The 13,554-nt window shown below is 39.0% G+C and overlaps 1 protein-coding gene across 1 annotated transcript in view; it reads left to right on the top strand.

Moving 5' to 3' along the window:
• Positions 1-13,554, top strand: part of DNAAF9 (dynein axonemal assembly factor 9) — a gene marked incomplete at its 5' end in the record, with an annotated part of 148,332 nt that overhangs the window by 45,479 nt on the left and 89,299 nt on the right. Inside the window, 2 exons of the mRNA XM_082669478.1 lie at positions 4,067-4,144; positions 13,164-13,262. Of these exons, the coding sequence (XP_082525604.1) occupies positions 4,067-4,144; positions 13,164-13,262 (177 nt within the window). The remainder of the gene's footprint in view (positions 1-4,066; positions 4,145-13,163; positions 13,263-13,554) is intronic.

Here is a 13,554-nt window from a genome sequence, read left to right on the forward strand (position 1 = left end):
GTTACCAGTGGGGAGAGGGAAGTGGGGAGGAGCAATATTAGGGGTAGGGGAATAAGAGGTACAAACTATTATGTATAAAATAAGCTACAAGGATATATTGTACAGCACAGGGAATATAGCCAATATTTTATTATAGCTATAAACGCAGTATAAGCTTTAAAAATTGTGAATCACTGTATTGTACACTTGCAACTTACATGATTTTGCACATCAACTATACTTCAATATAAATAAATAAATTTTTAAAATAGAAATCAATTCAGTACCTCAAAAATCTAATCAGTTGACACACCTGTAAACCTGTTCCACAGTACAGAGGAAGGAGCCAAGTATGTTAAATCAGTGAGGAAGAAGGTAATAAAATGGAGGATAGAGAATGGAAATAGGTGATATCAAAAATGAATTAACTGAAGGTTATGTAGTAGTCTGTGTCGTCCTCCCCACCTCCCAAGTGATAAACAACCGGACATTTACCAACTGCCACCTCCCACTAGGAAAAACAAGGAACAAGGTGAGTGGATGGGTGGGGTTTCTCTATAGAAGCTGAAAAACAAAACAGAACTCATTGGGTAGTGTAGCTTTTGATGGCTGAGAGTAAAGCTCTCTATCTACACTTTCACACTTAGAATATGAGGGAGTAGAGATCCTATAATAACTGCCTCCTGCCTGTCTACTCTCCCTATAAAACTTCCTGGTAGTTGACAAGCTCTGCTGAGAGCAGAAAGCGTCCAATCAGCCTTTTCATTTGAAAATATAAACAGGCAGTGAAGCTCACCACACATTTGATTAAATAACTGTAACTTGAAAGAAAAAGATCAAGATTTTTTTAAAACTCTGATTGATTAAGACCAAAGATGATTTATGATATAGAGGAAAAGTTAAGATACAAAACTCTCCTTAGGATGCCCAGAGAAATGTAAGATTTGGTGACTTATTAGAATAAGTGTTATTTTGTGATAAATGAATATAAGGAAAATATGAGCTCTGGAAAATGATAATTGATAAAATTAACAGAGAAGTTGGGAGGTAAAGTTAGGAAAATCTCAAAATATGTAAGTTTAGAAATAAAAGAGGTAGAAAATATGAGAAAAAACTTAAAAGTAATAGAGAACTTATCCATGAGGTTTGATAACCATTAAGTAGGAGTTCTAGAAAAATAGAGCAGAGATATCAGAAGGGAGGAAATTAAAAAAAAAAAGAGTAAACATTTCCAGTGATAAAGAGAAATAAAAGCTTTTAGCAAGCATCAGTGAGAGTAGAAAAACCTTAAATCTATCTATGCCTTTTTTGAACACTGAGGATTAAAGAATATCATAAAAATCAGAAAAAATAAGTCTTATGCAATAAGACAACAGAAACTTGATTTCTCTCCTTCCCCAACCAAAAGAAACATTAAACAAAACATGTGAGGCATTGATTGTCAAGACACTAGACATCAGGCAATGAGGAATAGTGATTGCCTTGAGAGAGAGAAATAAACAAGGTGAGCCCCATGAATGTCCTAGCTTACTACAGTTGACCCTTAAACAACAGGAGTTTGAACTGCATAGGTCCACTTATATGCAGATTTTTTTCAGTAGTAAATACTATAATACTACACGATCCACAGTTGGTGGAATCCATGGATGCAGAATTGCATTTACAGAAGGCTGACTATAAGTTATACTTGGATTTTCGACTGCACAGAGGGTCAGTTCCCCAAACCCCCTTATTCAAGGGTCAACTGTACTTTGAGAAAATTTCCAGGCCATGGCACAGGAAGGGGGTACCCAGGTCGATCCCAGTGCACTTCCTGAGCTGAGTAGATGCAGCTGAGAGTCTGGTGAGACCAAGACGGCTAGAGTACTAAAGAGGAACAGAACTCCCAAGATCTGCCAAGATTCCTCTTTCTCCCCACCCCCACATCCCAAGTGTTCAACAGCCTATTGATCTATGTGTTCATGTATGATGTAACTACTGAAAGTGGAGGAAGAAAAAAATATCTGAAAGTATTCCAGAACAGTGTCTGATGCATGCTCAGAGCTGGGAATAGTACCTGTTCCCACCAGTTTGACTCAAAAAATGCATAATTCACAAGGGGCATTGGATAGAGTCCTCAGGAAGGTTTTGTCTCCTGTGGGGAATAATCAGCCCTTGTCTGAGCACCAATCTGGACCTTCCTAACAATTTATAAAAGCAAGAACTGAAAGGATCAAACTGTTTCCAAGTAACTGCATTCCAGAACAAATCACAAGAATATTTATAGGAATACAAAAATATCTAGCACCCAACAAGGTAAAATTCACAGTGTCTGGCATCCAAAGATTATCAGTTTACAAAGAAGTGGGAATATGACTGATAATAAGGTAATCAGTCCATCAAAATTGACCTAACATTGACAGAAATGTTAGAATTAGCAGACAAGGACATTAAAAGTTATTCTCACTGTTCCATATGTTCAAGAAGCTAGAGGAAAGACTGAACGTGTTGAACAGAAACAGAAAATATAAAAAAGACTCAGATTGAACTTCTAGAAGTGAAAATTGCAATATCTAAGATGAAAAAATATACTGGATGGCAGTAACATTAAATTAGACTCTGCCAAGGAAAAGATTAGTGAATTTGAAGCCATAGCAGTAGAAACTATCCAAGATGAAGCACAGAGAGACTAAAGAATACAGAAGAATGAAAGAGCATCAGTGATTGCCAAATTAGTCGTAAGGACAGAATAAAGACATTTTAAAACTGAAAAAAATTTCCTCCCATTAATCTTTTCTTAGAAAGCTGTTGGAGGATGTTCTCCAGCAAACAAGTTAACCAAGGAACAGGAGACAAATTAAGTCATGGAATCAGATCCATCACGTGAGAGCACCAGGATGATAGCAAAGAGAAGTCTTATAGTGAAAGTTGCAGTTGCACAGCAAGCTTACATAACAGGCATACCAGAATGAAGCAAGAAGAAAAAGCAATGATAGATTATCTGATATCTTTAAGCCAGTGGTTCTCAATTGGGGTGATTTCGCTGTCCCTTCTTCCCCCTCCCCCCAGGTCACTTGGCAATATTTGGACATGCTTTTGATTTGCCTGGTCCGGGGCTGGGAGATGGGTTGTAGGCATCTAGTGAGTAGAGGTCAGGGATTTTGCACAAGGCAATGCACAGGGCAGCCCCTCACAACAAAGGAATAACTGGCCCAAAATGACAGTAGTGTTGCTATTGAGAAACCCTAGTGTAAGCATACTAGCAAATTAAGTGGGAAAGGTAGAAAAAATTTTAGGATTGAGTTTTTAAGTTACACAAGTGAAAAGAATGAAGCTGTTGGTAGCTCTTGGAAAAACAAAATTTGTTTAAGAAAGCAAATATGAGTATGGTATGCACTTGGCCTGCAGTAAATTTTATATATTTTTAATATATATATTTATATATATATATCCTTAATATTATAAACAATAACTACTGGTATAACCAAAAAAGTCATGATATTAGATAATGTTAAGGTGTATATGTGAGAAAACGTATGAGAATGGGAATAGTCGTAGCAGAGCTACATCTTTGCCATAAGTCAGTATTTAATTTCTAAATTGATAAATCAAGAAATAGTGATAGAAGCTTATATCAAAATATGGAGGTAATTACCAAAAAGAAAATGTTAAAAGACTTCAAAGTGGTTGCCTCTGAGGATTAAGACTAGTGGAGGTTTGTGAAAGGTTGGAGTTGGGATTAAAATTTTTTTATTACAAGCCTTTAGGACTAGTATTTGATTTTTTAAAACTATAGGAATGTATTATTTTAATTAAAATTTTATTCTAAACAAAGACAAAATATTTTTCTGTGTATATGTATATAAATATATATATGCCCATCATTGAAGATATTCAGAAGATATACCAAAGTCTCTGAACAGATAGTTTCCTTGAATGGGACACATTTATTAATATGTATAGGTTCTAGTATAATATAAAATTTTTATTTATTATTCTAATCACTGAGTTTTCACCAAGATAGTCATTTCTAAATGTCAGGAAATAATTCTGATCATCCTAATGATACTGACTCAGTTATTTCAATGTTTTTCCCCTTGTGTTGCAGTTGCAGGATGTGAGTTTGAATCTGTGGAATGTCTACAGCAAGATGGATCCTATGTCTCTGGAGACTTTGCTTTCAGAAGTAAGGAGCTGTACTGTATTTAACTTATAAATATTACAACCAGCTCAATTATCCACTAATGGTATTTAACTTGTAGAAACGCAGGATATATTTTAGTTTGCTTTAGTCAAAGAATTGAACAGTTTCTCCCCCAATTATTATCTTAAACTTCTTGGGGGGTGGAAGGGGACCTCTTCCACTCTGAGGAAACCTCACCTGAGATGAGACCAAGGCTGCCTGCCTGGTCCAAGATTTAGGTTTTGACCTAAAGACATTCTTTCCGTTGGGCTGGACTTTAGAAAAACAATAAAGAGGGTGTCTTTTTGCACTCTTTCTCTGGCATGAAAAGATTAAAAAGTTGGTGTATGCCTTAAAAGAATCAAGGATTAGGCAGGGGTTGGCAACGTTTTTCTGTAAAGGGGTAGACAGTAACATTTTAGGCCTTGTGGGCCCTGTGTCTCTGTTCGAACTACTCAGCAATGCCATTATAGACAGTGCTTTAACAAATGAGTGTGTCTGTGTTCCAAGGAAAGGCCATAATTTACTGACTCCTGGATTAAAGGGTCAGGCATTAATTTTTCATCTGAACTTTGAAGAAAAAATTCACAGTGCGCAGAGCAATTTGCAATGAGGAGCAACAAACAAAACTAAGGTATAGGTACTTTGTTTAAACAGCTCAGTAGTGTCTCTCAGGGGTCATGGATGGATATGCATGGAAAAAGAACAGCTTGTATGTAGCCTTTTAATGAAATGAGCTGTGAAATCAAGACCCAACAAAAATAATTCAAAAAATGAAGACTGCACATCAGTCTCACAAATATTAATGCCTATACTTTAAGTAAAATGGTAGCAAACAGTATCATATTAAAAGAACATTCTGTGATGAAGCAGAGTTTATTAAGGGCTTAATATTTAGTTTAATATCAGGAAATCTATTAGTGTAATCACTACTGATTTTTCTCCTTGGAACCATTTATGATAACTCCATAGATGCTGAAAAGGCATTTGATGAAATTGAACATCCATTCTGTTAAACATTTCTAATAAAATAGGAATATAAAAGAAAATTAAAACCTGAACTTTTTGTTCTTTAAAAAGACCTAATCATCATCATCAATCCATGGCTTGCCTAATTATGGGAAAAAGTGAAAATGCAAAAATGACAACATTAAGAGTGTAAGAATGATGGTAATTCCCTGGCGGTCTAGTGGCTAGGACTCCATGCTTCTACTGCTGAGGGCCCAGGTTCAATTCCTGGTTGGGGAACTAAGATCCCGCAAGCTGCGTGGCATGGCCACAAGAAAAAAAAAAGGAAAAAAGAGTGTAAGAATGTTAAATAAAATTTAACCACAGACAAATAAGAGAGATAAGTAGTTTAGGAGTTTCTGCACAGTATCTGGGACCCATGCCCCACTTGCATGCAGTGCCCTGAACGTGAGGATGCTTCAGGTCACACATGGAAGCTAGACATAGCATTGTAGTTTTGAGAACATCACAAGCATCTCTGGAGTCAATGGAATGGGACCACTCAGGAGAGCATCTTTAGTTACACCTAGAAGAGCAGTGACATCATGCAACTGAAGAAGCAACAGTGGTAATCATCATGGGCTGTAGACCAGGCCATTTCCTGGTTTTCTGACTTCCAGTGAGCTTGGTATTCTTAAGTGATACCATGAAGAAGTAGAAAGGAAGCCCTTTTAATGTCTGATAGTGGACTTCCCATCTCACAGGAAGAGTGAGGAGGACTCAGGGCCAGATTTAATTTTATTTAGAAAGAATAAAGTAAGGTGATATTTCTTATACCAAAATATGATTGAGCACATTTATACCCACTACACTATGGAGAGCTCTTAAAATTGATAAGAAAAATACAACAGTGGGGAACTAGGAGACAACCGGAATTGGCTGTTCACAAAATAAGAAATAAAAATGACCATGGTTTTCCACTCCCAGTTAGGGATATAGAAAGTCAAAAGAGACCATTATTCTCACCCTAATAACCAAAACAATCTGAATATGCAACAGAATAATAGTGTAAAATCATTAGAGAGCTGAAGATGCAAGGAAACCTCAAAGAACTCTGTTTTCTAAAAAAGTAGGGCCCTTCATAGGACACTGTTCTCATTTCCAGTAGAACAGCAGGAGGAAGAGAAATCTATCACAGACAGAGATAAGAAAAAATCAGTTGACCTTTTAAAGCGCTTTTAATGGCTGTATGTGAGTGAGTCAGCACCTACCCCTGAACTCTAAACCATAGGTCTTCACAAGCGCTCAGGGTAGTCCACCAAAGATTAGGAGCCAGGCAGGAGCACTGAGAACCATCCCCGCTGAGGTACTTGACACTCAGCTATAACCTGGATTAGCGCAGGAGAGCTGAGAGCAGTCATTTGGAGGCATTCCAGGTCTTTACAGAGTATAAGCAGCTGCCCTCTTAAGGCTGGATGCGAGGTAGCAAGGCAAGGATCTCTCTACACAGACAGAGCCAAGGGGACTAGAGAGCAAAGAGAACTCGTTAGCCACCCAGAAAAGTGGTAGCCAGCTTGTAAAGCAGGGAGAGATTGTCCATGATTCCGCAAGCTGGTGGCTCAGCTATAAAATGCAAAGAGACTTCCAGAATCTTGTCCCAGTACTCTGAGCAAAATCTTTATCAAAGTTCACACCCCACCCTCGAAATACTTGAATTTAGTGATGAAGTAAACCAAACTACAAATGCTACAAAATGCAGACCCTGATCAATTATAGATCAAGTTGACTTAGATCCCTGCTTTAGTGGCCTAACAAAAGAAAGGGATCTAGTGGCCCTTTCCTAGAGGTAAATGGTACTGTTTACCTCTGTTTTTACTGGTCTTTTATACAAAATGTCTGGCATATGATTTTTTAAAAATTATAAGACCAGAAGAAACAAGAAAATTTGATCTGTTTAAGTAACTGATAAAAATGCTAAAGAATCTGGAAGAAAATGGGACAACATGTGTGAAGAGTTGAGGAATTTTAGCAGAGACCTGAAAACTATAAAAAGAACCAAATGGAAATGCTAGAAATGAAAAATATATGGTATAGAAATGGAGGATTTATTAGGTTGGCTAATTTATCAGATTAGACACGAATGAAGAAAAGTTCAGTGAACTTGAAGATAAGTCAATAGGAAGTTTCCAAATTGAAGGACAAAGAGAAAAAGAGCAAAAGGGGTGGAACAGAGCATCCAGTATCTGCCAGTGTCAAATGATCTAGCATAGTAGATCATTGGAGTCCCAGAAGGGAGAATAGAGAGAAAATGGGGCTGGAAATTTAAGTTGATAATGTCTGAGAACTTTCCAAATTGATGAAATAAAATACATCAATCCACAGATCAAGAAGCTCAGTAAACCCTAAGTAGGGTAAAATAAATATGTATGAAAATGACTATAAATTTGTGCAGGATCTCTGTGTTGAGTCTACAAGTGTTAATAAAATTCAAATCCAACAACCAAAAGAAGTTAAAATACAATTCTAGTCGTTACTTGTGCCTATAAAAAATTTTTAAAAAGGGAGCCAATCTGTACCCATATTACTTCTTAAAATCTACTTTTTTTTCTTCTCTCTTCTCTTGCTTAGCTGCTTCATAGCCTCCAAAGTTCTCTTTAAAAACTCTTTTTCTCTTCAATATCCAGATACTTTTCTGTTCACATGTATTTTCTCTTTGCTAAGACTGGTAATCTTATAGTCAGAATTAGCATCTAGGCCTTAATTTTTACTGGTCAGTCACTACTGGCAGCTCTTTGATGGCCAGGGATCCTACAGCTCCATGCTTCTTGGTCAGATCCTGCAAAGAGAAAATGCATACTGCTCTGAGATTTGATTTAGAAAGATGTTCAAAGTATGTTTGGTGAGAAAAGTAAAAAGCAGAGTGTATTTCCATCTTTGTAAAATAATTTGTGTTCAGTGTCTTAGAAACTAAAGATGGTAGTCTCACTGGTGGTTGTTACTATTTTACTTATTTTCATTTTCTTGTATTTATTACATCATGTAATTCTTTTCTTTTAAATCTTTTTCTTCCTCCCTCCCTCCCTCCCTCCCTGCGTTGGGTCTTCATTGCTGTGCATGGGCTTTCTCTAGTTGCAGCAAGCGGGGACTCTTCATTGTGGTGCACGGGCTTCTCATTGCAGTGGCTTCTCTTGTTGTGAAGCACAGGCTCTAGGTGCACGGGCTTCAGTAGTTGTGGCACGTGGGCTCAGTAGTTGTGGTGCACGGGCTCTAGAGCGCAGGCTCAGTAGTTGTGGGACATGGGCTTAGCTGCTCCGCAGCATGTGGGATCTTCCTGGACCAGGGCTCAAACCTGTGTCCCCTGCATTGGCAGGCGGATTCTTAACCACTGCACCACCAGGGAAGTCCTACCTCGTGTAATTCTTAAAAATAGTTTTAAATATTGAAATTAAGCTTCTTTTCCCCCTTTGAGTCACCTGAGATCAGACACTGCCGGATGCCAGCATAGGGGCAAGAGTTCTGTCTTAAGTTCAGGGTCCTTTCCTGGTGGCCAAGGGCCAAGGCACACTGGCATGTTTCTTGGGGTTTGCAGACTTCTGCTGCTTATCTGATTTTGATATCCATCTGGGCCTGTCTTCTGGATTCGGCCTTCAGGAGTCTGAGCAGAGAGACTTTCTCTTCTTCATCATCAGATCCAACGAACCAATTCTACCTCCATACACAGTATCCATTTCCACAAATGCACTGTTTGTGCTGGGGAAAAATTGGAGAATAGTGTGTCTAGTGGAAACCACACAGGCTCTGGGTATCCCTTACCTAGATATATTTTCACTTTTGCTAGTTGTTAGTATTGCATCCTTAGGTCACTTTACCATTGAGTACCTCAGTCTCCTCATCTATAAAGTGGGCATAGAGAAGTACACAAGGATATTAGGAAGATTTGAATACAAACACACACACACACACACACACACACACACACACACACACACACACACACACACACACACACACACACACACGTGAAATCTTCCATTTCAGTCATAGCATGGATTCCCAATGGTCTAGTGGTTAGGATTTGTCACTGTTGGTCATAGCATGGAGCTGAAGGCAGTATTTAATGATTCATTCCACCTTATTCTGTAATTAGTACTGACATATCCACCTCTTCAGGGAACTTTTTTGGGAGCAAAGTGCCTATCTTTTCTGTGTATCCCCCAAAGCGCGCAGTGTTTTTCTGTAGAAGATAGCCAGAAAATGGTGACTGCCCAACTGTATAACTCTACTTCTTATCGTAGACCCAAACCAAGGTGAGTGTCACCATGTAGGCCATTAAAATAGAAACATACTTTTGAGTTTGTTTCTAAATAGAATTGGAAAACAGAATAAAGTGTATTCTGTACTAATAGCTATATTGGTTCTTTTTGTTTTCCTAAGCCTCACAAAGTGAAGCATTCTGGTATAGCCCAAGGGATTGGACAGAGCCAATCAAGGAAAGCACAGACCCACAATGGGTTGCACAGCCTCAGATGTGACTTACCTGAGGCCAGTGATATGAATTATGGGTGTCTGAGAGGTAGAGCAGACAAGTTCCAGGAAATCGAGGTGGAGGCTCAGATGTTCTTAGCCAACTCCAGCTAGCCAACAGTAGAAGCAGAGAAATTGACAAGTACTGCAGACATCTAGTGTGTAAGGCCTGGTAATAAGCACTTTCTACAGGTTATTTCATTTAATTCCTATAATATCTCTGTAAGGTAAATAATAGCCCCCGCCATTATGCACATAAGGCATTTGCGGCTCAGAGAGGTTAGCTCCCTTGCCCGAGGTCACACAGCCAGTAAGAGGCAAAGCAAAGTTTCCAGCACAGGTCTTTCTGAATCTAATCATAGTTTAGCTTTGCCTGCTTGTGTGTGTTTTAGGTTTCTTCTCATGTATGGATTCCCCCTCCTTCTCTTTGTTCCCACCCATCCCTCGCTAACTGTCTGTTGAAGAAACCAGATCATTGTCATACGGTTGTCCTTGCTGGGATTTTTTTTTTAATTTATTTTATTTTTGGCTGCTTTGGGTCTTTGCTGCGCTCGGGCTTTCTTCAGTTGCAGCAAGTGAGAGCTACTCTTTGTTGTGGTGCATGGGCTTCTCATCGCGGTGGCTTCTCTTGTAGCGGAGCACTGGCTCTAGGTGCGCGGGCCTCAGTAATTGTGGCCCACGGGATCAGTAGCTGTGGCTTGTGGGCTGTAGAGCGCAGGCTCAGTAGTTGTGGCCCACGGGCTTAGTTGCTCCACAACATTTGGGATCTTCCAGAACCAGGGCTCGAATCCGTGTCCTCTGCCTTGGCAGGCAGATTCTTAACCCCCGTGCCACCAGGGAAGCCCCTTACTGGGATTTTGTTGATTGCATTCCCATGATGTAGTTTAACAGTTTCCCTGTCTTCTGTATTTCCTGATTATTAGTAATTGAATCTAGAGGTTTAATCAGTTTCAGGGTTGATTTTTAGAGGGAAGATTACTTCATAGAGGGTATTGTGTTCCTTACCAAGAAGTATGTGTATCTAATTGATTCTCTTTATTTTGTGAACAGCCATTGATATGCAATCTTCAGATCTTTACTTCATTAATTAGTCTTAATTCACTATTGCAAAATGGTGGTATTCCAATTCTATAATTCCTTCTTCATTTATATTCTCTAAAGAGAAATATTCAGCTTGCTAATATTGTTTATGCAGTGGTGACGTTCATGTAGGAAAAGCAAGATAAATGCTTGAATTCTTGCTTTCCTACATGACGTTCATGTAGGAAAAGCAAGATAAATGCTTGAATTCTTGCTTTTAAATGCTTGAATTCTTGAATTCTTGCTTTTGAAGTTTCCAAAATAAGGTTGGTTCCCAACCGTTTTCCAAAAGTAACCAGTAAAAAAAAAATAGTTTTTTAAAATATATCTAATTTTGAACTCATAGATTTAAATATGTTTGATATGTTTCTGTCCATTGCAGTTATCATCTTTACCGATGCTCTAAATTGTTCCATCTTTGGGCTGTGGTCTCACTTCAAGTTGGTTACAAATCCTTTTAACACAATCTTAATAGTCCTCAATAACTTCTCTGCTATATACTGTGACAAGATATTCCAGGCTTATCTTGTACGTTTCCTGTCTCAGACCTGGAATTGGTCATTTCTCTAGTAAGTTATGGTTTCTTTGAGTGGGAAATCACATTTCAGCACCACAGTCTGGGTGCTAGAAATTCTCCTTGCTCCTGGTTTGGTCATTGTTTCTAGATCTCTTCAGTGGACGAAACTAGGAAATTCTCTTCTCTCTCTCCCTGCTCCCTCGCCTTTTCTCTCCTTGTGTGTGTGTATGTGTGTATACACATATACATACTTATATATACATGCACATGTATATACATACATATGTACACACATATATACCTGATTTTTATCCTATGTTATATATAAAACATACTCAGAAAACAATATCAGCACTGTGTCCTACGTATTACTGAAAATAATTTTAGACATATATTGACATATATGTAATGTAATACATGTGGGTGTATATAAATATATATATATATAATAAACAAAATATAGATTGTCTAGGCAGCAAATAGTGAAGTCACTTGAGAATGTTGTTTACACTAAGTATTCCCAGCAGAGATCCATTATGCTTTATGCCTAGGACCATTGCATGTCTAACACAGAGTTCATAGGTATGAGTACTTGTGTATCCTTAAAGAGAACAGTAGGGAAGAGCATAGATCCAGACAGCCAGTTTTAGTGCAGCAAACAGGATGCCTGCTGTAAGCAAGGCACTAGGCTGGGTGCTTGTCATGTACACTTACACAGTGTGAGATGGACAGTAAAGAGAACTATCCAATTTGAGTACAAATTAACAGCAACTTCCAAATAAGGACAAAGATGTCACTTGAGTATCTCAATCAAGCAAGTCATAGCTGATATTTTGGGTTAACTGATGATGCCTTAAAAAAAGCCAGGAACACAAAGCAATGTGTAGTGGTTGGGAACAGGAATGAGTTCAGAGAGGAGGCTGAAAAGCAGCTGGGATGGGGGAGGGAGGCAGGCTGTATGTAGAGGAGAGTCAGCTGGGAAGGTGCAGAGTTCCTCATACTTGGAGGAGAGGATGAGGGAGGAAAGGGCTCTGGGCTACCTCTGGCCCCACTGAACTTCTAACTAAAGTCAACTAATTTGTCCTTAAACAAAGCTTCACTCTGTGAGCTTATGGTACTAGGTGTAGTGTCTCATAAATAGCTTTAGGTGACTCATAAATAACTCCCTCTTCCACAAGCGTTGCTAACTGTCCTTTTTAAAAACAGCTTTTAAAGGACATTACTGCCCTTTTTTTTTTTTTTTTTTCCCGTTATGCGGGCCTCTCACTGTTGTGGCCTCTCCAGTTGCGGAGCACAGGCTCCGGACGCGCAGGCTCAGCGGCCATGGCTCACGGGCCCAGCCGCTCCGCGGCATGTGGGATCTTCCCGGACCGGGGCACGAACCCGTGTACCCTGCATCGGCAAGCGGACTCTCAACCACTGCGCCACCAGGGAAGCCCATTTACTGCCCTTTTAAAAAAAACAAAAAAAACAAAAAAAACAGCTTTATTGGAATATAATTTATATACCATAAAATTTACCCATTTAAAAAAAAAATTTACCCATTTTAAGTGTACAGTTTGGTGATTTTTAGTAAGTTTACAGAGGTGTGCAACTATCACCACAATTTGAATTTTAGAACATTTCATCAACCCAGAAAGTTCCCTTGTCCTCACTTGCAGTCAACCTCCATTCCCACTGTCAGCCCTAAGCAAACCACTGATCTACTTTCTGTCTCTAGATTTGTCTTTTCTGAGTATTTCATATACTGTAGTCTTTTATATATGGCCTCTTTCATTGGGCATAATGTTTTTGAGGTCCATCCATGTGGTAACATGTATCAGTAGTTTGCTACTACCTTTTAAACAACATATTTAAACGGTCTGGTATTTTGAGATCAGATGCAGTTTCATGATTCTGGTTTTCTAAAGTACCTCCTTGAATGAACACATTGTCTTTTCATTTTCTTTCTAGGATTTGGTGGCTTTTGAACGTCAGTGGACTAGCTTCTTCGCCAGTTTTGAAACAGAAATTCCCTTCTTGCTGGAATTGTCTGAATCTCAGGCGGGTGAGGTATGTAAAGGAAGGGTTAAAGAGAAAGAAGAAATTGGCTAGTTTATTTATTGTTTTTATTTTTATTAAAAATTTTCTCAGGGCTTCCCTGGTGGCGCAGTGGTTGAGAGTCCGCCTGCGGATGCAGGGGACACGGGTTCGTGCCCCAGTCCGGAAGGATCCCACATTCCGCGGAGCTGCTGGGCCCGTGAGCTATGGCCGCTGAGCCTGTGCGTCCAGAGCCTGTGCTGCACAATGGGAGAGGCCACAGCAGTGAGAGGCCCGCGTACCGCAAAAAAAAAAAAAAAGTTCT

Source organism: Grampus griseus (genome assembly GCF_964374135.1).
Source record: "Grampus griseus genome assembly, chromosome: 14".
In the NCBI taxonomy this organism is placed as follows: Eukaryota; Metazoa; Chordata; class Mammalia; order Artiodactyla; family Delphinidae; genus Grampus; species Grampus griseus.